Source organism: Chanos chanos, chromosome 14, assembly GCF_902362185.1.
Source record: "Chanos chanos chromosome 14, fChaCha1.1, whole genome shotgun sequence".
Lineage (NCBI taxonomy): Eukaryota > Metazoa > Chordata > Actinopteri > Gonorynchiformes > Chanidae > Chanos > Chanos chanos.
In genome coordinates this window covers 17,837,903-17,860,567 of record NC_044508.1, presented here as the reverse complement: position 1 = coordinate 17,860,567, position 22,665 = coordinate 17,837,903, and the positions used below count along the sequence as shown (strand labels likewise).

Below are 22,665 nucleotides of genomic sequence, written 5' to 3'. Positions count from 1 at the left end.
CTCAAACTGTCTTCTTGAGACCACTGAGGGAAAAGAGAGAGTTTCTCCGCATCTTAGCACATAAAAATCAATTTCTTCTTTCTTCACATGATGACCTACCACACACCCACACACTCACATATATATGTAGGCTACATATATGTGCGTGTGTGTGTGTGTGTGTGTGCAGTAGTGACCTACTGACGCTGTCCAGCTGCCAAGAACCAAGAGATGCACTACCTGCTCTGTCTGCTTTTATCAAACCATTCACACCAAACAGAGACAGGGCATAGTTTCTGCTGAAAGGATGGTCGTACTTTTTTGGCACATTCTCAGTTTGCCACTAGATTCAGGCTTCTGTATATGCCATATAGTTACATAGTGATATAGTTATAGGAAAGAGTCATCTTCATAAAGAACAACAGAGGGCTGAGCTGTGTCTGTGCGACTCATTTAAATGCCGTCCAATTCAGAGAGCACTAATCACATGGAAATGGTGTCATTAAGAAGTGACAGGGGCCTTTTCTGTCTGAAAGAGATATAAAAGAGAGAGAGAGAGAGAGAGACAGAGAGAGAGAGAGAGAGAGAGAGAGACAGAGAAAGAGAGAGAGAGAGAGAGAGAGAGAGAGAGAGAGAGAAACAGAGACAGAGACAGAGACAGAGACAGAGACAGAGACAGAGAAAGAGAGAGATCTCCATCTGTCTTCAAGTGCATCCATCTTAAATGTCCATCTGTCTCTCCAGTTCTGTTTACCCACAGTCCTGTGGGGTTAAGCAGAAACTTTTCCCAGTATATTTGCACATTAAGACATATGTGAGGTTTTCATTGTACGAGCCAAGATCTCTCACTATCTGACAAAGACACCCAATATATATATATATATATATATATTACCCACAAAGGTCTTACAAAAAAAGAGGTTTGTGAAGGACATAGGAAAGGCTCTTAAGTATATATCAAACAAATTTCCAGTGTTAAAAAAATTACATGCATAAACAGAAAAAAAATCATCTCTGAAATGAAATATTCAAAAATTAGGCAAACTATATAAACCATAAATATATATATGTAAAATAAAATGCACCACCAGTGTGAAAGCAGTCCAAGTAAATCTTTCTGTCCTGTCCTCAGACAAATTCCTGCAGTGGCCAAGTGCCAAACGTGTAATTCTCAAAGGATGAGCTTAGAGTGAGTTTGATCCGGCTGGACTCTTACTGACATTCCAAACACAAGCCTAATACATCACCCTCCCAAGTTTTAATTTGATGTTTAACCAGGTCATCTTTCGATGAAAATATATGATGAGGAAGATTGTAGGTCTCCTGATGGAGCCTTTGATGCATTTTCTAATCCACTTTTACTTCCCCACTATGGTCTATTAATCTGGGAACCAGATACTTATCTTGTTTCTGATTTATGCCCTAATAAAAGGGTTGACATATGGATTGGATTAAGTCTTGGCATAGTGTAAGGTTTATAGTTAGAGTTTATGATTTAAACTAGAGAGGTCAATGATATAACGTGCAATTTGGACCAGCTGAAATTTGGATTAAGAAGTGCGTTTGGTCGAAGAGGTGGATTCTAGTTAAGCTTATTTCACCCCGTTTGTAATGAGCCACTGCGGTGCTGTTCATTTCGAAATGTTATTTACCTTTTTTTCAGATTGTCTGTAGCGCTCGTCCACCACCATCTGTCTGTACGGTTAATCGGGTCGTGCCTGAGGCTTTTAATTAATATGTTTCTGTCTGTGTTAAAATGAATTTGCACATCCTCTCCCTTCCAGTGGTAAACACCTCAAATACGCACTTCACTCCGAGTCGACGTGACACACCCACGACTTCAAACCAACACACAGCAAGATTTTAGCACCTTTTAAACCAGGCTCTCATCAAAGACAAAAGTAACTGTCCACAGTTCTCATTAGACAGTTCCATTTTGTATATAATCAGACGGATCCAACTCTGCCAACACGCAATACAGTCTAGTTCAGTTTTTAAGCTACACTCTCATGAAAAATCATTCGGTGTCTTCCCACATCCATGTATTTTTTTCCTTCTTTTTGCCCTTCAGTTGTTTTGTATAGAAGAAGACACAGATGCTTTAACGATTCCAGTCAGGCAAGAACGGGCGGGAAAAGCGGCACGGCGCTACACTGTGAAAGAGGAGAAGCGGTTCTCAAGAAGACTTCAACACGTTTTATGTCACTACATTTCTCCAGGCCTAACTAATGCAAATGCTCACCCATGCATGTCATGCCGTGGCTTGTTCCCACTGTCATCTCTCTCGACCCAGAGTTAGGAAAGTCCATAAATTAAACCCGAAGTAACAACTTTATTAAAAGCCTCACATTTATCAAAAACACAGAGGCCACGGGTTTCCGTGATTAACCAGGCGGTGGCAAGCGCGGGGTTTGGAGGAAAGGTAATGTGTAATGTCCGTGTTAAATCTAACATCAGGCTAAAAACAATGCAAAAAAAAAATGGAATTTGTTTATTCATGTTTTTGCGTTGCTACCATTTCCGCTCCCATTTACACGATAAAACGGCTGAGGGTAAACAGATTCTCAAGGTCCTCTTCAGTAATCAATATGAATATGAATGAGTCGTCTCATTAACAGCAGAAGATGGAGGGAAACATTATGGGAGCAAGTAAATTTTAAAAAAGCCACAAGGTATCTTTGTGTGCTTCCCTGAAGGACGACGTATGGCCCAGCAAAAACATTATTCATCTGATTTTGCCTCTGAAATGCGGCGGTTCATTCAAGTCTACAGAAAAAAAAAACAAAAAAAACCTGTGCTTAATTTGAGGAGGGAGAGAAAGCAAAGTCTTGAGAGTCAGGAGAGTATTTCACACAAATGTACTCTGCAGCAGTAGTACAGGAGCCATTTAGATCCAAGAGAGAGCGACTACTTGTAATGGGCACATTACAAGGCAGAGCTGATGAATTGTAAATTTCACTTTTCCACGTGCATCGTGTGTCCATGGGGGGAAAAAGGGGGAGAACTTGGTGAGAGGTAAAATTAACGGCTATTTATATGCATTAAGCGAAACAATATTCAACATGGGATAGCTGTGTCGGCTGTTCTGTCCGGAGTCAATCATCAGAGCAGTTCACACGACCAGCCTCAAAACAAATCATAGGAACATTGCATGAACGATATACAGCAAGGTACTAGAATAGACACCAGGTTTCTGTGTGTGTGTGTGTGTGGTGGCATAGGACAGATAGTGCTTCACTGTGACCACCGCACTGCAGACTCATAAGAAATGTCCCACTCTGTAGGCCTTATATTTCTACACCACAGACATAACGTTTATTGAATTTTGACTTGTTTCTTACCTCTAAGGTAAAGAATAATACTACATCATCCGAAGACAGACTGAAAACCTGTGAACGGGTCATAAACTGTGCGTGCATGCGTGTGGGCGTGTGTGCGTGTGTGCGTGCGTGTGTGCGTGCGTGTGTGCGTGCGTGCGTGCATGTTTGTGTGTGTGAGTGCATATGTGTCTGCGTGTGTGTGAGTGCGTAGGTGTATGCATGCAAGTTTGTGTGTGAGTGCATGTCTGTGTGTGTGTCTGGTGTGCATGTCCTTGTGTGTGTGTGTGATTGTCTCTGCGTGTGTGTGTGTGTGTGCGTGTGTGTTGGAGGTTTAAGGTTGTAATTGTAGTCTGGACTGGGCCTCCTGGCGCATGGCCAGTCAGTGCTGGTAGAGTCTGATACAGAGGTCGTTGAGAGGTGCATGATGGAACATCCGGTTGCACATGAATGCCTTTACATTGGGTGTCTGTTATTTGAAGTTTAATCTCTGTTTGTGTCCAGACCCTCTCTCTTTCCTTCCTTGAGTGTGTGTGTGTGTGTGTGTGTGTGTGTGTGTGTGTGTGTGTCCGTGTTTGACCAAGCAGGGCATCAGCCATGACGCCACGGCTCTCTCATCCTTCAGGGTATCTGTTAAATCAAGGTGCAGTAAAACATGGGCCCAGGAGAATAAAGAAACACAGATCTGGATTTAACATTCAATGAATCCTTACAACCCCTCTTTTGTTTCCCCATAATTTGTCAAGTAATAAAAAGAAAGAAAAGAAATAAATTTTCTTTTAACAACCATAAGGAAAACCCTTTTTGTTTGTTTGTTTGTTTGTTTGTTTGTTTTACAACAGCCGCGCTGTGATCAACACTTAACAGTAAATGAGCTCATCTATGAATCTTGTTGTGGATGAGTGGTTACATGAGGGATTATACAAGGGGACAGTTAGAGTTTGAGAAAGCTGTACAGGGTTTAATACGAATATCTGGGGTTTAACAGAGCTGTGTAGGATTCAAGAGAGATGCATAGAGTTTAATAAAACTGTATAGAATTTAAGAGAGTTGTGTAGACTTTAATAGAACTGTATAGAATTTAAGAGAGTTGTACAGACTTTAACAGAAATATGTAGAGTTTAATAGGGCTGTGTAGAGCTTAACAGAATTGTGTAAGGTGTTATAGAACGGTGTAGAGGGGCATTTTTCGGCAGGATTTTTGAATGTAGGCGAGGAAGATCCAGGCAGAGAGGCTGATGTGGCCTGGCTTGTAAAGTGATGTAAGGTGTTCAAATCAGATGAGTTTCTTGAGGTACTGGAGGGTACTATTGTCTCAATTAACAGGAGATGATAGGCTGCAACCCGATCTTTTGAGGTTTGAAGATAGCATTCATTTTTTAATCTCTGTTTTTGAGTAAATGGGTATGGAAATTGGAAATGTGATAAACGTGTCGGCAAATTAATTTTTTTAATCTTTTTGTCATCTGATTATTGTTGTCCATTGGAAATCCATGTTTTCAGCCACAAGCCATTGTGGTAATTGTTTATTATATGTTTTTATTTCCTTTAAATTTATTTTGAGTGTCATACGATTGAAGATGTAAAGGGGTAAACCTGCTCTTTTGGGTTTTTGGAATGAGAGGTTTTGCACTGGTTTTGGATGGACATGTCTCAGATTTGTCCTCTGGGTGTACTGTCAATAAAACAAATCAGCAATTAGAAAAAAAATCCTCGCTTTGTCTTTAACCGAGGCGATATAAACCTTGAGAAGGTCTAGCTAAATAAAGAAGTATAACGGTTAGGCAAACATTTCATCGCTAGGGTTTAATCCAGTGCTTAGTCAGTGCAATCATGAGCAAATATATTATAAATGAACTCACATATAATTTTTAAAATATGGTTATTTTTTGCCTGATGTTCTACCAGTGATCCTAAAGGTTAGAGTACAAATGTATTCTGTATCAGAATGATGTACAGTAAGAGTTCTGTATTACAAGAGTTCCTTTGGGAAAATGAAGGACACCAGCCCAACACTGGTACAAACATACAAGCACAGTCCTACACAGACACATGTACACACGTAAAAACAAAGGTCTTCGAACAGCATCGCTTTAAGGGAAATTTTCCAGTGGCTCCCAGATTTGGACAACCTTCATTGAGATGTATATCTCTGAAGAATGAACCGAAGAGCTCGGCGGGCACTGAAGTGACGCCAATGCATTTTCATAATTTAATTGGAAAGATTTAAATGTCATAGTGATACAGCTCTGTAAGGGAGTAATAATTACAATGCCATCAACAATAGGACTATAATTCTACCAATTGTCGTGCTTTTAAAAGCTTACATCTCTCCACATCAAGAACAAATGTCATCCTGGAAGGAGTGAGAAAGCACTCAACACGGAACTTATGAGCCATAAAACAAATGGTTAATATCATTTTTTGAACATTCTGACAGACAGTGAAAGAAAATAAAGCAAAGCAAAACAAAAGACCAACAATACATATAAACAAAACTGTAACATGAGGCGCTTTCGCACCGAACAGTTCTAGGGTCTAATTCGATAGGAACTACCCCCTGTGGAGCTTCCCCTAGAACTACATTCGTTCTAGGGCCTTTTTTCTGTTTGCTTTCGCACCGCCAGTAGGAACGCTGAAGTGACGTAAGCCGGCCGACGGTATAGCAGCTAAGAGCTGTTGTTTACGACTAACCAGGATAGCTGCACATTTTGAAGTACAAATTTAATGACTTTTAAGACCTTTTAAATACCCCCAAAAGGAAAAAAAGAACCATTACTGCGGCAAAAGAAATCGGCAAACTAGACTACAGTATACGCAATGAGTTTTATTGAATTTGAATGACAGAAATATTGATTGCACATTAGATAACCTATAACTGCCTTCTCATTAACGAAAATAAAACTGTATGGCGATAGACCCAGTCCAATGGAGAAAATAATTTCCCAATGCATTTATGCATTTACCACCGCAGTAGCAGTGAATGACTTGATGGGCATAGTACTTTTCGGGTGCTGGCATAGCGCTTGTGCCTGACCCTTGCTCGCGGCATCGTGTTTTTTTTTCCCCTTTTTCCCCGCCGCAGCCCTAAAATCGTAAGCTGGATAAACACATTCTTATTTTAGGTTAAAATGCGGATCACAGCCACACAAGCGGACACACAAGCACCTACCGAAGCGGAGTGTACGCTACCTCTTCAATGTACAAATATACATTGGACGTTGCAAAATGGTCATTGTTGGGGGATATAAAATACCGGTAAAATAAAACATAAAAACTATGTGCCCCCTCCTACAATTCCAGACATTTTGAGACATGTGGACCACACATGGATAAATTCAACCAGAACTTTCGCTTTCACTGTTTTATTTATGTTGGGGTGTCTCGTGTAAACAAATGCATTGTGGGCCGCATTTCAAAGTACGACGAATAACTCGCTCATGCTAATGGAGGAACAGGCTTCGCCTGTGTTCAGCCCAAATGCATCGAGCCAGGCATGTAGACTGGTAATGCACGCGCGACGTTCTACGGCGTGTAGCACGTGTGTGGCAACTTTAGAATGTTTTCTTTTTTAAGTTTGTGTTTACGTGAGCTTGAAACAAAGCAGAGTTGAGAAATCGTATGTAACGCATCTTAATACTTATTCTTAATATATTTAACCTGGAAAATTTAACCAGTACATTACAGCGAACGGTCCAAATCGTTGTCTGTCAAAAGTGCGAATACAGTTGCTCCAGTTGTTAACCAGACTCCGATCAGTCTCGAGTCGTTAGATAAACGTAGGTAAGTTCTATTTCGCTGTATGAAGTTGATGAAATGGTTAATGTTGGAAATGTAGTTGACGATCTTTAGTTGTTAAAGATGGAAACAGACTAGATAAGTGCATCCTTTCCACCTTTGTAAAACACTCATGTCTGAAATCGGTAATTTTTTTTTTAATGCAAACCTGGAGAATAACTAGCCAGTAATTCTTTTCTGTACCCCAGCACTAACAAACCTGTAACTTTGTCTCTGAAAAACAATACATCCTAATTAGTTACCAGAGGACCACCAGAATAGGACCGCTTTGAAGCTGTGCCTCTTCTAGATCTCCATGACTGGACTTGAAGAACATGATAGTAAAAATGTTCTGACAGTCAGTCCAAGATCATCTCATTACCATGGGATTAGCTGCTGTTGTTTTTTGTTTGTTTGTTTGTTTGTTCTTATGCTGCAGGCAATTCCAAACTATTACTTGAATCCAATGTTTGCCTGAACAGAGAATGATCAAAAAATCATTTTGGCCATGTTAATAGCAGAACAATTCCAGTTTGTTGAGATCATGTTGGATGGCTTGGAATTGGGGGTTATGTACCACATTAGACATGTTTAAATCGGAGCTGAGAAGACTGAGTCTGTCTGTTTTTCCATTGTTGTCAGTGTTCTGTGAACATCTGATTTGAGTCTTTTTTCCATTTTAGCTTCGGTTTGACCATAACAACTGATTCAAGCAAGCAGACTAAAGTCTGTGAACTGAAAAACATTTAATTTTGATAACTGTCTATTTCCAGTTGGCAGTTTAAGCTCAGCTTTAAGTTATTAAAAATGAAAACAGACTGAAATCCAGCCGAGGAGAATGGTCGGAAATATGGAACATTCTTAGTGCTGGTTTATGAATGAACTGCGAGTTGTACAAATCCATGGGATGTTTCTCAAAAATTTTCCTAAGTCAATCAAATCTTTTATCATGTTTTTCCTTTTGTCTGTTGCACAAAGAACAAGACCATCCAAATCTCGGGTCAGATCATGGATAACTCTGCCGGAGTCTCAGTGCTCTTGGGACCCAAAGCGATGCCAGAACCCAGCGCGAACCCGGCGAGAGAGGATCTAAACAACAATCCGTTGTCATCGTTCGGGGAACAGTGCCAAAACAGAAGGAAAAGGAAAAGAACAGACAGGGTTCGGGCGAGTCGGAAAAAGAGGAACGCCGCTCGGAAAAGAGACGGATGGTCCCCGGATGAGATTGCAGGGGCGGGAAATGAAGAGAGCTCCCTCCGTCCTCTCCCTCGCATCCCTCTAAAGAGCATGAAGGAGGCCGAAGCGAACCTAGCGTTCGGTGACGAGCAGGACATTACCCACAAGGCCCCAGCCTCCGCAGCTGCCACACAATTAAAGTGTCAAAGCTGTGAAATAGTGGGCCTTCCAAGTGGACCTAATCTGGGCTTTCTGCCTCAAATTGACAAATGGCTGAATGTAGCCCTGCAGGACGGCAGCTCGCACTACAGACAGAAGAAATATGCCGTTGCCGTCAGTCGCTTCACCACTGCGCTTGAGGTACTTGATATTTAAATTAGACCCTTCTGAAGTCTTCCATTTTTTTTTATATATATAAAGTTTCATTATTTATTTACTTTCTAAACAATTGGATCACACGATTATTTATTGGTTCTGCTTATTCCACCCACCTTCCTCTTCAGCTGTAAAATGTCAAACAGATAGATTAAATTAAACCATTCAAAAACTGTGAACTAAAACAGTAGAAACTAATAACATTGGTGCTTTAAGTATTCCCAGGGGATGTGCCAAATGTAGTATATGTGACTCACCTTAAATGGACTTTAACAGCTGCTCTCTTTGGCTTCACATTAAAGAGCAGAAAGGTTTGGCTAGCAATGAATCAAGGCAGTATTTTGTTCCTCTAAAGATAACAAATGACCCGAGCCCTTAAAACATTGGCCCTGGTGGTTTGGAGAATATCTAGGAAATAGCAGTCTTCAGCAAAGGCTAGGTTTTCAATATATTTAAATTGAACATAGCTTGCAAGAGAGAGCATAGCAGTCGCAGTCCCTGTGCGAGCTATCATTCTTGAAATGGCTGTTCATCAAATATTCTCTCTCTCTCTCTCTCTCTCTCTCTCTCTCTCTCTCTCTCTCAGTTGTGCTCTAAAGGTAGTGTTCTGGAAGAGCCTTGCGATGCTGACTATGAAGACGTTGCCAAGGTTGTCAGCTTCATTGAGTCTCGACTAGTTGCCTGCTACCTACGAATGAAGAGGCCTGATCTGGCCCTGCTGCATTCCCACAGGTATCCAGCTAGATAAGAGGAAGACATCTGAGTAGAGAGAGAGAGAGCAATAGCAGCAATAAGATACAGCCAGCAGAAGTCAGGTTTTATTATTAAGACTAAAAACACTCCAGTTTGACTTACGAGTCTCCGCTTTGGTTTTACCGACAGTTTACTCAAATACTTCAGTACTTCACACAGGGAACTGCAACATTAAACTCTAAAGCGGTAATGATGGTTGAGAGTAGATGTGGGTATGAAGGTGAGGATCAAAGTTTGTAAAAGTCTAGCAAGCCTAGAAATGTTCGGAATATCAAACAGTGCATTTTGTATAAGCTACTGCTTAGCTTCTTTTAGTAGTGTAAAAAAAAAAAAAAATCTGTTAGGTATTTCTGTTATTTTAGTGGTGTTTTGAATGGCCTTTGTGTGATACATTTACTTCCTAAGCTAACCAAGGATGACCAACAATAATAATAATAATAATAATAATAATAATAATAATACATACATACATACATATATACATGCATACATACACTGCCTGTCCAAAAAAAGAAGTCGCCATTTGGATTTGGAGCCTACGGAGGCAGTGTTATAATCTGGGGTTGCTTCAGTTGGTCAGGTCTAGGCTCAGCAACATTACATGGCAACAAAATGAAGCCAGCTGAGTACCTGAATGTTCTGAATGATCAAGTTTTCTTAGATTTTTTCCTCCTTGATGGCACGGACATATTCCACAACAACAATGCCAAGATTCATTGGGCTCAAATTGTGAAAGAGCGGTTCAGAGAGCATGAGGAATCATTTTTCACGTATGAAATTGGCCACGACAGAGTCCTGACCTTAACCCCATTGAAAGACTTTGGGATGCGCTGGAGAAGACTATATGGAGTGGTTAGACTTTCTCATCGTCAACAAGATCTTGGCCAAACATTAATGCAACTCTGCAATAAATGTTGTGATGTTGCATAAGGTTAGCGAAACAATGCTACAGTGAATGCATGCTGTAATCAAAGCTAAAGTCAGTCCAACGCAATATTAGAGTGTGACTTTTTTTTTGGCCAGTGTACATACATACATACATACATACATACATACATGCATGTGTAAATACAAAACTGAAAAAGATTACATTTCCTCATCATTATACAGCATCATAAAAAGAGATGAGTCAACCCGGTATCATTTTTTGTGTAATAGCAGGATTTACAGTATGTTTTTGCTACTATGTCAGGTTTTTTCTTTTGTTGGTTTGATTCCGTGTGACCCATAGTTTATATCTCTGATTTGAGAGTCAGACTAAAGGCGCCATTTATGAGGGTTTGGTGGGAAACAGAGGTGCCGTAATTCCTGACCATTCATATCCAAGTCCTGCCCCCACCCCACCCCCCACTTATCTGTATCAATCCCGTCTCTGTAGTCACTCCGCAGAGACTTCTCTTCCCATTCTCGTTAGAGAGGAAAAGTTTGCTTTCTCTCTGCTCTATAACTCATCTTGACCGTGCCCTAACCTTGAACACTTCTCTTTGCATAATTTGAAAAAAAAAAAAAAATCAAATAAAGAAGGTTCCCATTCATTCTACCCACTTTATTCTTGTTTGGTTTATCACAGTGTCATCGAACCACATGACAATTATGAGACGCTGTAACAGAGGGGAAAGCGAACGTTTTGACATGGCGGTGGATGGTGTCATGTTTATGACGGTGGTCGCTGTGTTTAGTCATAGGGAGCTGGGGGAAAAAAACATACATTCTAAGTGTCACTGCTGTGAATGTGCTCCTGGTCCACCTGTCTGCATTATTGCTTTCATCAAAATGCAATACAGGAATAAAGAATAGGTTGTCACAATTTCAAACTGTTCAGGGTTTGAAAGCGAAGGTGGAGTTTGAACATTATGTATAATGTGTTGAAGCAAGCACACCTGCTGAATGAAATCATCAGAAACGCACACACACACACACAAAACATGTAAAGGTTTGGCTGTTACAACTCTAAATGGTGAATTTGTGTTTTGTTTTGTTTTGTTTCGTTTTTTGTCATACACGTCGTCTGTAACGAAAATAGGAAACGTTTACATGGACCAGTGTTTTCAAAGCCAGCAGAGCGAAGGTAATCTGCGAGCCAATCAGAATGTGCTCTGCTGAGTTATAAGATTTAATCTGAGACAAGGCCAGAAAAAAAAAAGCAAAGAACACTCTATAGGTTTCTTCGTTCATCACTTCAAATGTCATTTTATTTGGTCGTTTGGTTCCCTGAGACGGTCTTGTCCTCGTCTTCTGAAGGCTGTTCGTTATGTGGGGTAAAAAAGGAAAATAACGATTAGTCTTTACACAAACAGTCATCAATATATCCACTAGGAAATTGAGTATGGAAGCCTATGGCGTTTTTACCCATTATTTCCCTCAAGGTTCTACTGACTAAAGCCTAGCTATACATTCATGGTAGTAAAAGCAAACTTCGTTTGGCAAGTGTAGTGTCGACAAAGCGTGCTCATCATCGGCAAACGCTGCCACAAGCACTGACACCACAATGCAGGAAAGAAAGAGTGCAGTGAAGGCAGGAAAATCAGTGTGATATAGACCGATACATTTCCGTTCATGGAACCCTGTCAATGCAAAGGACGTACGAATGATTTAAGGTACAGCAATCTGTTTTTCATTAGTTAAATAACACACACCGCGTCGTCTTGTTTCCTCTTTTCCTCGATCAGCTAGCAAGTAATAATGACCGACAACAGTTCTTTTTATGAAACAGGGTGCTTTAATGAGGCTCGTTGAACCATACAGATCTCCGAGGAAATTGCATGGAAAAGGCAGAGTCATATCCTTGATACATACATTTCTTGTTTTCCTGTCTAGCTTCACCGTAACGCTAAGCATCATGGGCATCTCACCACGCAGTATCTGTCTTTTACGATATCTCTGTAAACCATACGTACTTCAATATGTAGTAACTCTATTCGAAAACCCGAAAAAAATCAGGCTTTTAATATAGAGTTACTATATATTGAAGTACACATGAAACAAAGGAAAATGTTCTGCAGACTTTTCTGTTATGCTATCATTTACTTTCAACTGGATCTTTTCTACAGTTGAAGTGTCCTCAGTGGCACAGTTAGCGCTAAACCTGAAGAGACATTACACGTACATCAGCTTTTTACCTACCTTCACTGATAATGTGTCCTCCAAACGTGTCTCTTATGAACCCTTCACATTTGCTGTTGTTTGTGCCGCATTGGCAGATGACTCTAGAACGAAAACTAAGTGTGAAATATTCAAGTTTTTGTGGGTTTCTCAGGTTCACGATGTCTGAGGGAAGAGCCACGCGTTCCTAGGCCTTTGAAATCCCATATGGGTTACACCTGAGTTTGTACTTTTTGCTGTCTGTGTCATTAGCACTTGGCGGAGAACAGGTTGGCTGTTGAGCTCTGTTTTCTAACGTCTTAATACTCTAGTCTCCTCACAGAAATCCACTTTGAGTGTGACGAGGGTGTAGGCGCTACCCGATCAAAGAGCGCTTTTATCGATTCCCATAAAATGCATTTTATATGTACTAGTTTCTTACATGTGAAGGTGGAAGTCGACTAAACAATTCGGATAAAAATACCATGGAACAAGCTTTGAACTGTGATGACAATGCTTCGGCTGTGCTTTAAGTAACAGGGGCTGGGTTTTTGTCATGTCTTCGGGTTGTAGACGCTGTTTTTCACAAGGTTCTCTTCATGCTGTCACAGAGCACATAAAAAAAAAAACTTTGAGTTTGTCATCTACAAACAATTATTTTGAGATTCCTGTTCTGGCAGCACAAAGAGAGTTGGAGAGAAAGAGGGAGAGAGGGAGGGAGATACAATACAGCTACTGCATAGTATTGATCCTGACAAGCAATGAAATATTTTAAGATTATTCATTTTTCCAAATTCTAGAGTTGCTTGATATTTATTATGATGGCAGACTTGTGCTTTTAGGTGCCTTTTCCCGCTAGATTAATTTGCCACCATAGGCTCTCAGATGATGTAGAACACATGTTAGGTTAAGCAGTCAGATTAATGAATGTGATTATCTTCTTAACGAATCAGCTCCCACAAAGGTAATTAAAATGAAACACTGCATCCATTAATAATTATGGTACCTCTTGTATGGTTGAATGTGGAGCATATTGGTTTTCTATGTGAAATTGAGTTAGATTTACTAACTTCCCTGGTATTCAGTGATGTTAGGTTGGGGGGGTACCGGGGGTAGTAGATGTGAATTATTTTTTCCCCCAGATGGTGCTTTTATGAGCCTGGATGTAGGAGGACAGTGTGTCTGTAGTTTTGCATTAATGGATTTATCCATTAGTCAATTTAAATTAGAAACACATCTGAGAGACAAGTTTTAAGAAAATAAGTGCAATATGAAAAGAGCCTGAGAAGAGGAAGCTATAATGGCACTGGTTAATTGGATGTTCGTTTGAGGAATTATTGCTCCATCCATTAGAGTCTTCAGGGTCTTATTCACATTGTTCCTGGGGGTTTTTTTTGTCTTTTAATTGCAATGGTCCTTGCAAACTATTCTATTACTGTCACCTTTTTTTCTTTCTTTCTTTTCCCAAGAGGGTCTGTGGAGAGTAGACAGGCTTTCAGACAGACATATGGATCGAGACTATGCCAAGACAACCTCTCCAGCCAGCGTGTGTCATCTTTGCTGTACTTAAGATATATTTTTTGTTGTTGTTGTTGTTGTTGTTGTTGTCGATGATGATGCTTCACTCCAGACCATGAAGTTACTAAATAAAAAATGAGCTACATCTTTCTGAGCTTCTTCTAGAAGGTTCTGTCTTCGGATAGCTTAGCATTATGGGGGGTTGACCTGTGTGAGCTCAACCTCTGCCAAAAGTGTCCTGTGTCTGGGCTTTTTTTGATGGGGAAATGCTTTTTTTTTTAAAAAAAAAAAAAAAAAAAAGAGGCTGTAATATGTTTTGAGAGCTCACCGAATGCGGGGGATGTTGTTTGGATTTGTGACAGCGACAGATAGATGGAACGTGAGGGACCAGACCGAGCTGAGTTCCAGAGACGGACTAACAAAATGGAATGCTTTTATAGGTTAATGGAGCATGCCCTTAATAGCTGTAATGTTTCAGACCTGTGAATTATTTAGCAAACACACAGAGGATGGGAGGAAAATGAAGAGGGTGAGCGCGATGGGCAGGGAAACAGGAATACCATGTCGTCCCAACCCCCCCCCCCCCCCCCCCCACACACACACACCCCTCCTAATGTTTCAGGGGTTTATCCGTCTCAGGATGTCAGAAGAGTTTTTCAGTGAAGCAAAAACCGGGCCTAAAAATGGAACAGGAAGCGTGGAATTATCTACCATTTAATTGGTGTTTCTGTCTGTCTTTCTTTTTCACTCTCTCGCTCGCTCTCTCTGTTTGCACGTGTGTGTGTGTGTGTGTGTGTGTGTGTGTGTGTGTGTTCATTCCCCATACATTTTAACAAAGACTGTCAGAGCTAGAGGAGATTTTAATAGGACTTCAAAGTTAGCTGCGATTGCTGATGGGCTGTTATGTTTTGTGCTTTCAGAAGATGATTAGTGCTGGAGTGAGAAGCAGACAGTGTACTATGCCATACCTATGACACTGCCAGGCTCTGTCACTTTCTTCTGAGGCACAAGTCATACACTTTAATGGGTATAGAATGCATTCAATATAAACGTCAAAAAATGAGAGGTCAGGATTGATTTGTCCTCCATGTAAATTAGGACCATGGTAATTTACAATACGGCATAAGTGTTTAATATATTGTTTTGGGATGGAAAAATAATAGCTCTTCTGTATGAGCGGCAGTCAACACAGCCCAGACAATCTCACTGCCCTGTTTTTCCAAAACTCAAGACAGCTTTGATTTTAACGTGTTGTTTTTCCCTCCTTACAGTTTTGTGGAAGTATACTCTTTTTTTTTTTGTTTGAAAATGCTCTTCCCATCATAAGCCAGAATGGCATTTGATGACATCAATGCTTCTCTCTCTGTCTTTTTATAAGACTTGTAAATGACCCCAAAAATGTCGCATCTGCCAGTGCTTTTGCAAAACTGTGCTGCCTATGGAGGCCTGCCGAGCTGTGCCCCCCGCCCCCCCCATGCCATAACGTGCCGGTTTGATATGGAGGAATCATAAATTGGTCTGGATTTTGGTTAGATTATGCTACGTCTCTCATAATTCTTCTTTTTTTTTTTTCTTTTGACAATTTATAGGAGCATCCGCTCAGACCCCATCTATTTCCGGAATCATCTTCGACAAGCCATGGTCTATCGATTGCTAGGAAACCCCTGCGAGGCAGTAAGGTAAGAATTAGTGGTAATGGGGGGGGCCTGTGGCGTGGGTGGGTGATCTCCAGAAAATGAAGACAGATTCACTCTGGAGAGAGCTCATAGTCGTTTACAAAGCAGACAGAACACATGTTCACTCAGTGGGTTGTCACAGCGCCGCTGTTCTATCGCTCTTTTCCGGGAAAAATATGTTCATGGCGATACATAAATACCAACGGTTCAATGGGGTATGAGTAGGAGCAAGAGGACAATTACAACCGTAATTACATTTGTTCTTAATACCACCATAACCAAGATACAGTAAGCAATGGCTTCCCAGCACTCTGCTGTTGTTAATGTTCCATTTGCATTCTAATGACATGATTATCAACTGTCTGTGTGTCCACCATCAGTCCTTTAGCCTTGACAGCTTCCATTTGTTACTGAATGGAAGAGAAATAAATTGCTTTAAAGCCATCGCTCAGTCCAAACGCCACAACAAAAAGTGCTGTGCTTTGAGGCCATTTATTTTAGGAGTGTCATATTCCAGCTTCGTCGCTACCCAGTCGCGTTACCCCAAAACCGAAATAGATTAGAGCAAGAAAGGGGTTGCTTCGTTCCCCCTTTTTCCCCTTTCCCTCTCTCGATCACATGTACGGTTTGAATATGTGGTGGCATAAATAGACCAGCTCCATTCCACCGCCCTGCCTGCAGACTCAGTGCCGGCTTAGCAGGGAGTTTCTCTGCACCGAGACAATTTCTAAGAGCAACGTAGAGCGTCATGTTAAAACATATCACGTTTGCCTATATGCTTTAACATGTGGGGTGTAGTGAGGTTGTGTGTGTGTGTATGTGTATGTGTGTGTGGGGGGGGGGGGGGTTCAATGTCTTTCATAGGGAGATGTTTGAGGTGGGTGTTGATAAGGTTATGGTCCAGACCAGAGCAGCATTCCATCATATAATGGGAAGGAGTTCAAAGCCCTGTCCACTCGTCTGTAAGGTCAGAGCATGCTGACACTGCTGCGTCCTGACCACCGCAAAAAAACGGCCAATCAGCATCTTTGACTCTGCTGGAATCACCATAGATTAGAGGATTGAGGGATGCCTGTTGTCAAGGAGGAATGCATGACAATGCATTTCAAAGACCTTTCCATTTCAGAGCAAACACACGCTGCTCTGCTCGCCCGCGGCCAGTTCACGTTCCACCAGCAAACGCTCCCCTGACCATTCTGTGTGAGGAAAATAGGCAGGGAACTTTTTTTTTTTTTTTTTTGGAGTTCTTCTTCCCCAGTGCATTAATAAAAAAGAATTTCTGTGACACTTATGAGAGAGAGACAAGGGGCAAACAAAAGTCAAATCCTGCTGTAATCTACTTAAAATGTTCATTTTTCACTTTTCAGTTTGATGAAAATGAATAATGTATGTTCTACTTTCTACCTGTCTTGCCTGGTAGTGGCCTTTGTGACATAACTACCACAGTTCTATAATGTCACTCAATATGACTCTCCTCATCTCAAACACAATGTCTTGACCTGTCAGTCATTTTCTGTGGGCGGGTCATTCACCAGACATGGGCTGTGATATATATGGAGGTTGATTCTCTGGAAGGGAACTGCTCGCAGCATGGAACACTGTGTAGACCTAGTCACGTCCATTGCTCCTATTGCTGAGCAACTCTGCCCCACAGCAAATGAATGACATGTCAAGATATTGGACTGGAAAAAAGGACAAATGACTCCAGAAGGCCATATCATTTGATTTGTGGTGCGGTTGATTTGTCTCAAGGCGGAAATTAAGTTGGCAGTTTAACCTTTGTTTTTGATTCATTGTCGTAGAATCTTCACTTGAATATTGGCAAACGTGTAACAGAGGGAACAAAGAAATGTGAATTTCCCATCGAGTCCCTGATTGTCCAGCAAATGTTGTCAACGCCTCAACGAAGACTTCAAAAGTGTGGAATGGGCTGTAGTTGGAGTAAACTCTTCAGCAAAGAAGTAAATAGGGAATTCGCTAAGTGAAGCTACAAATTTGGTTTGGCATGTTGGTGTTATGTTGCTTTTCCTTTGGAGAGCATGTTTCTCTTTCATGTCATTTCTGTTCTATATTTTCTATAACATAACAAAATCACAGCGGGATGAGTTGTCCCCTCTTTCATTCCACAACTTGTCATCTTTCCATCAGATTTACAATGTCCTGGCGCCTCTCTTGTTTTATGAAGAATATTGGGATAATTTTTGTTGAGAGGGCTCTTGTTGATCTCTGGCCATGTGCAGATTGACTGCCTCTTTTGTAATGCTCCTGACATGGAGTGCATTTGCTGTCAGTGGATGCTCGTCTGGCGAGATGAACATTGCAGGTTGCCACCTTAAAAGATTGAAGAAGAATGTTTATTCTGCCTGCATGACAGCTCATTTGTTAGCACAGCCCCCCCGATCTCACCCCCCCCCCACACCGCCCCACCCCACCCCCCCTGGCCTTTTTTCTTCCAGACGCATTCTCGGAGTGTGCGACTTCTCGACAACTAAATTAGTCCATTTTGACAATTAAGGCAGAAGTACGCCGCGGTCTCTCCCGTTCGAGATCCTGCTAACAAAGCCGTCAGTCGTCACGAGCAACGCTAGCGGGAGAGCCAATTGGCCCCAGTGACCGTCCGCTAACGCCTTCCAACTATTTGACTTAGCCCAATAACATCGCCACATCGTTGTGTCAACATAGCCAGCAGAAGGTAGTCTAGAAATGAAAACAAGTCCAACAACAGCAAAGAGGTGCTGGTCCATGTCATGAGCAACCTCATGTCCTGTTGGGTTTATTAGCACCATATGGACATAGCTGCCTGTTATTATGGCACTGAGGAGTTATTCTGTGTTCTGCAGGCTGTTTACGAGAACAACTGTTTACCCCATTTTGCCTTTAAAAGAAATCACCCCCGTAGCTGATTTTTTTTTTTTTTTTTTTTTTTTTTTTTTATGGGAACTGTAAAGATCCATTATGCAAACATCTGATCTGTCAGAGCCCATAGGTTTTGGTTCTGTGAGAGAAATTGCTTACCGTACACCAAAATTTGTACCAGGGAGCCAAGAATCTGCAAAATGCTGACACCAAAAATAAATATATATATATATATATATATATATAACATAAACAATGGAGAAAGAGAGAGAGGACCATGCCATTTTCTATGCTTTAGTGAGGTATGAACAGTGGGGGTTATTCAAAGATGTAATTTCTCTGCATATTTTAACGTCGTGACAAAGACAGATGTGACCTTCTGCTGTCTCCTTATCTATAAAATGAAACTGTCTAAAAGAAAAAAGTCATCTGCGAGTTTACAGGACTAACACACGTGGAGTGGCAAGTCAAAATGTTATGCCCTTGCCTGTCCAGTGGCCCACCGGGCCCCTTCTCCCTTCACCTTTTGTTTCCGGAGGACATAACAGTCTGTCACCCTCGTTGATCTTTGCCAAACCAAAGCCATCAGGACCAGTGTGCAGTCACAAAAGACCTGTGCCGTCAGACATGTTATTATCTCGGTATGAAGTGCCTGGCATGGAAATCTTTCTCCAAGTGACAGACTGCGTCCCCTTTTTTCTCTTTTATTTATTTATATATATATTCTTTTTTGTTGTATCCCTCTGACATGTATCTTATTGTTCTACACCCCCCTGTGGCCACACACAAGAGAAATAACAAGAACTTTGAAATTAACTCGACTCCCAGTTTTCGTGTTGACTTTAACTTCTGTCCTGCCAGCTGCCAGAGACACCATAAAAGTGATTTATTCCTAAGGTACAGACACAGGGAGCCCGGGAGGGAGCGTGAGGACAGCCTGAAAATACCATGCGGCCCCAGTGTTGTTCAAGATTTTCAGCCTGAAACCATTTTTTAAGACTGGCCCCGGTCCCTAACACAGTCTCGCCTCTCAAAAGAAGGACAAAATGGAATGCGTCGGGGGCGGGGGGGGGGGGGGGGGAGCAACTGGGTATGGCACTCAGGAAATGGTGGGGTGAAATAGTTAACATGTCTTATTGGCAGCGCAAATTGCCGTGATTAGTTTTGAAGAGATGTTTTTCACATCTGTTTTGGCTGGTGGCAGTTTCTTAATCTGTATTCTGCATATGGATTCTAGATTTTTCCATCCACAGTCAGTTTACCTCTCAGCACCGTGCAGCACTAATCATACAGTGATTAGTATTTACCTGGTTGGTTGAGGGAAAAAATGGAAAAACAGGTGGTAGAATGAAGCCTCTGCTCCCTGTCTTGAAACATCCCCCCCTAAGTGAGAACTGATATTGCTATAGGAGTCGTGAGAAAATCAAAAGCTGACATCTAACGACTATAAACAACGGCAGAGTAATAATCCACAGCTAGATGAACTCCTTCTGGAGACTTGGGGGGCGGGGGGGGGGGGGGGGGGGGGGGGGGCTGTACAGGAAAAGCTACTTAGTTAGGTCCTCCCCACACCCTGCTGAGAAAATGTCATGTTTACTGACAACATTTCAATCCCTAAAGGAACAAGTAGATGCTATGCTTAATTATTTGTAAACATTTAATTGACATTTCCACCCAGGAGGATGGCAGCATTCAGCCACAGCAGGACCCTGGCACATCCTCATCAGGGATTAATGAAGCACGTTTAAATGAGGCCTCCCGACGTTTCTCTTCCTAAACGCTGAGCTGTGTTTCAACAAGCCTCCAAACGCGCGTCGACAGGTTAAAACCAGCGCAGTACCTGTGCTGGAGAAGAATGGTCTAGCGCCTTAATGGTGTAGTAGTCTGTCGCGCTAGCAGATGCATTGACTGCCACTGTCCAGTAAAAATAGGCGATGTCTAAAGAGATTCTGTGCTTGGTGACCCTTGGAGAGTTCCCCTGTCAGTTCCATATCCTGTGGGCATATTGGAGTCATTAAGCAGCACGGAAAAACAGATACTCAATGTTTGGCCTCTCAGGAACCAGCTATTTGGGCTCATTCACTCAAACACCCAGAAATACCTCTGGAGATACATTGATCTAAAGGTGACAGTTTCCACCTCCTCAAGTTTCAAGCAGAAAGAGGAAGAGTGATCGGAGGAGAATTGGGGAGTGTTGCCGTGGAGTCATTACGGATGAGGATCCAATCAAGGCTAATGACACGGATTATCTACCAGTGATCTCACTGTCGGACGGATTCTGCTCAGGGCAGCTGGAGCTCAAGCAATTTGCCAGAGGCAAGAAAGCGGGTGTTTTGCTCTTGCCAAATACAAACCAGAGCCAACTCATAATTCACAGAGAACATGTTTAATCCAAAGCCCTGCTCACTTGTGTCTAGAAGAATAAGTAGACCTAAGTGGTAACTGATGGAACTGTTTCTAAAAAAAACAAATAAAAATAAAACATCACCTGTCAATTTTTTTTAACCCATTGATTAATACAGAAGCATGGCAAGTGCTACCTGCTCACAGGCTGCAAACCTGTTGTAGGCTACCTCAGACATGCTGCTCTGAATAGATATTAACTGCATGATGGGACTGGATAATGTAAAGCACTTACTGAATTTTTACAGATATGTACTGTAATTGCTTTATATAAATACAGAATCTTCATAAATTGATTGAGCGTGTTGATATTTTTCCGGTGCTTTTGTTGAGGTTTACTTACATATTCCTGTGCACAAAGATCTGCCTCACACACACACACACATGCACACACACAGTAGCCCCCCCCCCCATCTCCTGCATACGCCTCCCCTGCTCTCCGCTCTCACTTTGTGCACACACTTCTCTCCCGCACGGCCACTCTGTCCCTCTCTCCTCCCTCAGCATACAGATGATAGTAAAACAGCAGGTTCTCCGCCAAACAAAAGGCAGAGCCATCAGTTCCACTTCCCCCTTCACTCACTGAAACATTGTCTGATCACACATCTCTTTGATCAGTTAGAATAAATGTTCTGTGTGTGATGTCCTAATCTGAATGTGTGTGTGTGGGTGTGTGTGTGTGTGCGCGCGTGTGTGTGTTTACATGCACAGCAGACACATACGCACACGCACACACATCTGAGATATATATAATATATAGATATATATAGGGAGAGACATAGATTATATATATAAGTCTTATTTATGTATAGTATATGTGTGTGCATGCATGTGTGTCTGCACTAGATGCTCTCATTCACGCAGATTCATTCTGATGGGTTTGTACAGCACTTCCATGTTGATCAAAGGTTCAAAGGTTTTTTGTTTTCTTTTCTTTTGTTTTTTTTTTGTTTGTTTGTTTGTTGGGTTTTTTTTAACATGCCACAAACCAAATAAAAGCATCCAAACAGCATGTTGTCAGGCTGTATAATTTAACTCTAACGAGTGAGGTAACTGACATTGCAACCTCAAACAGAGGAATCAGCAGAAAACAACAGAAGACAGCATTCTACATCCTGTTTGTTTGTTTTTTTTCCCCCCTACTTTTCTGGTTTTTTTTCCTCTCTCTCTCTCTCTCTCTCTATACTCACAATACATAACATGGAGAACATCTGAGATGGTCTTGATACTGTAAGACTCAGCAGCAGATTGGCGCTAGGAGCAGCGTGGTGCCAACAGCAGACACAAATAGACTACTGGTGCCAACACCTTTTTGCATCACCTAAAGCTGTAGCGTAAAACCAGCATTTTGCTTCAGATAGTGCACGTGGTGTGTGTGAGTGTGTGTGTGCGTGTGTGTGTGTGTATGTGTGTGTGTGTGTGTGTGTGTGTGTGTGTGTGTGTGTATGTACGTGTGTGTGTGTATGTACGTGTGTGTGTGTGTGTGTGTGTACGTGTGTGTGTGTGTGTGTGTGTGTGTACGTGCATTTCTTATTTTCTTTTTTTCTTTTTGTTTTTTTTAGCACCTATTGAGCATGTGGCTGATCTCCTGTGCCTCTCTCCTGAGCGAGGTGTAACATCTTGATTGAAAGTTGTCTGATACTGTTTGTTTCTGTCCTTGTCATTAGAAGCGCCATGATTGCTGACTATGTCTACTGGCTGTCGGGTGGTGTGGAGGAACACATAAGCAAGCTCATCAAACTGTATTGGCAGGT

The 22,665-nt window shown here is 41.6% G+C and overlaps 1 protein-coding gene across 1 annotated transcript in view; it reads left to right on the top strand.

Moving 5' to 3' along the window:
* Positions 1-8,081: 8,081 nt before the first annotated feature.
* The window catches only part of LOC115827324 (spermatogenesis-associated protein 16-like), a 32,724-nt gene continuing 18,140 nt past the window's right edge, over positions 8,082-22,665 (top strand). The window contains exons 1-4 of the mRNA XM_030791130.1: positions 8,082-8,609; positions 9,211-9,356; positions 15,566-15,655; positions 22,579-22,663. Of these exons, the coding sequence (XP_030646990.1) occupies positions 8,082-8,609; positions 9,211-9,356; positions 15,566-15,655; positions 22,579-22,663 (849 nt within the window). The remainder of the gene's footprint in view (positions 8,610-9,210; positions 9,357-15,565; positions 15,656-22,578; positions 22,664-22,665) is intronic.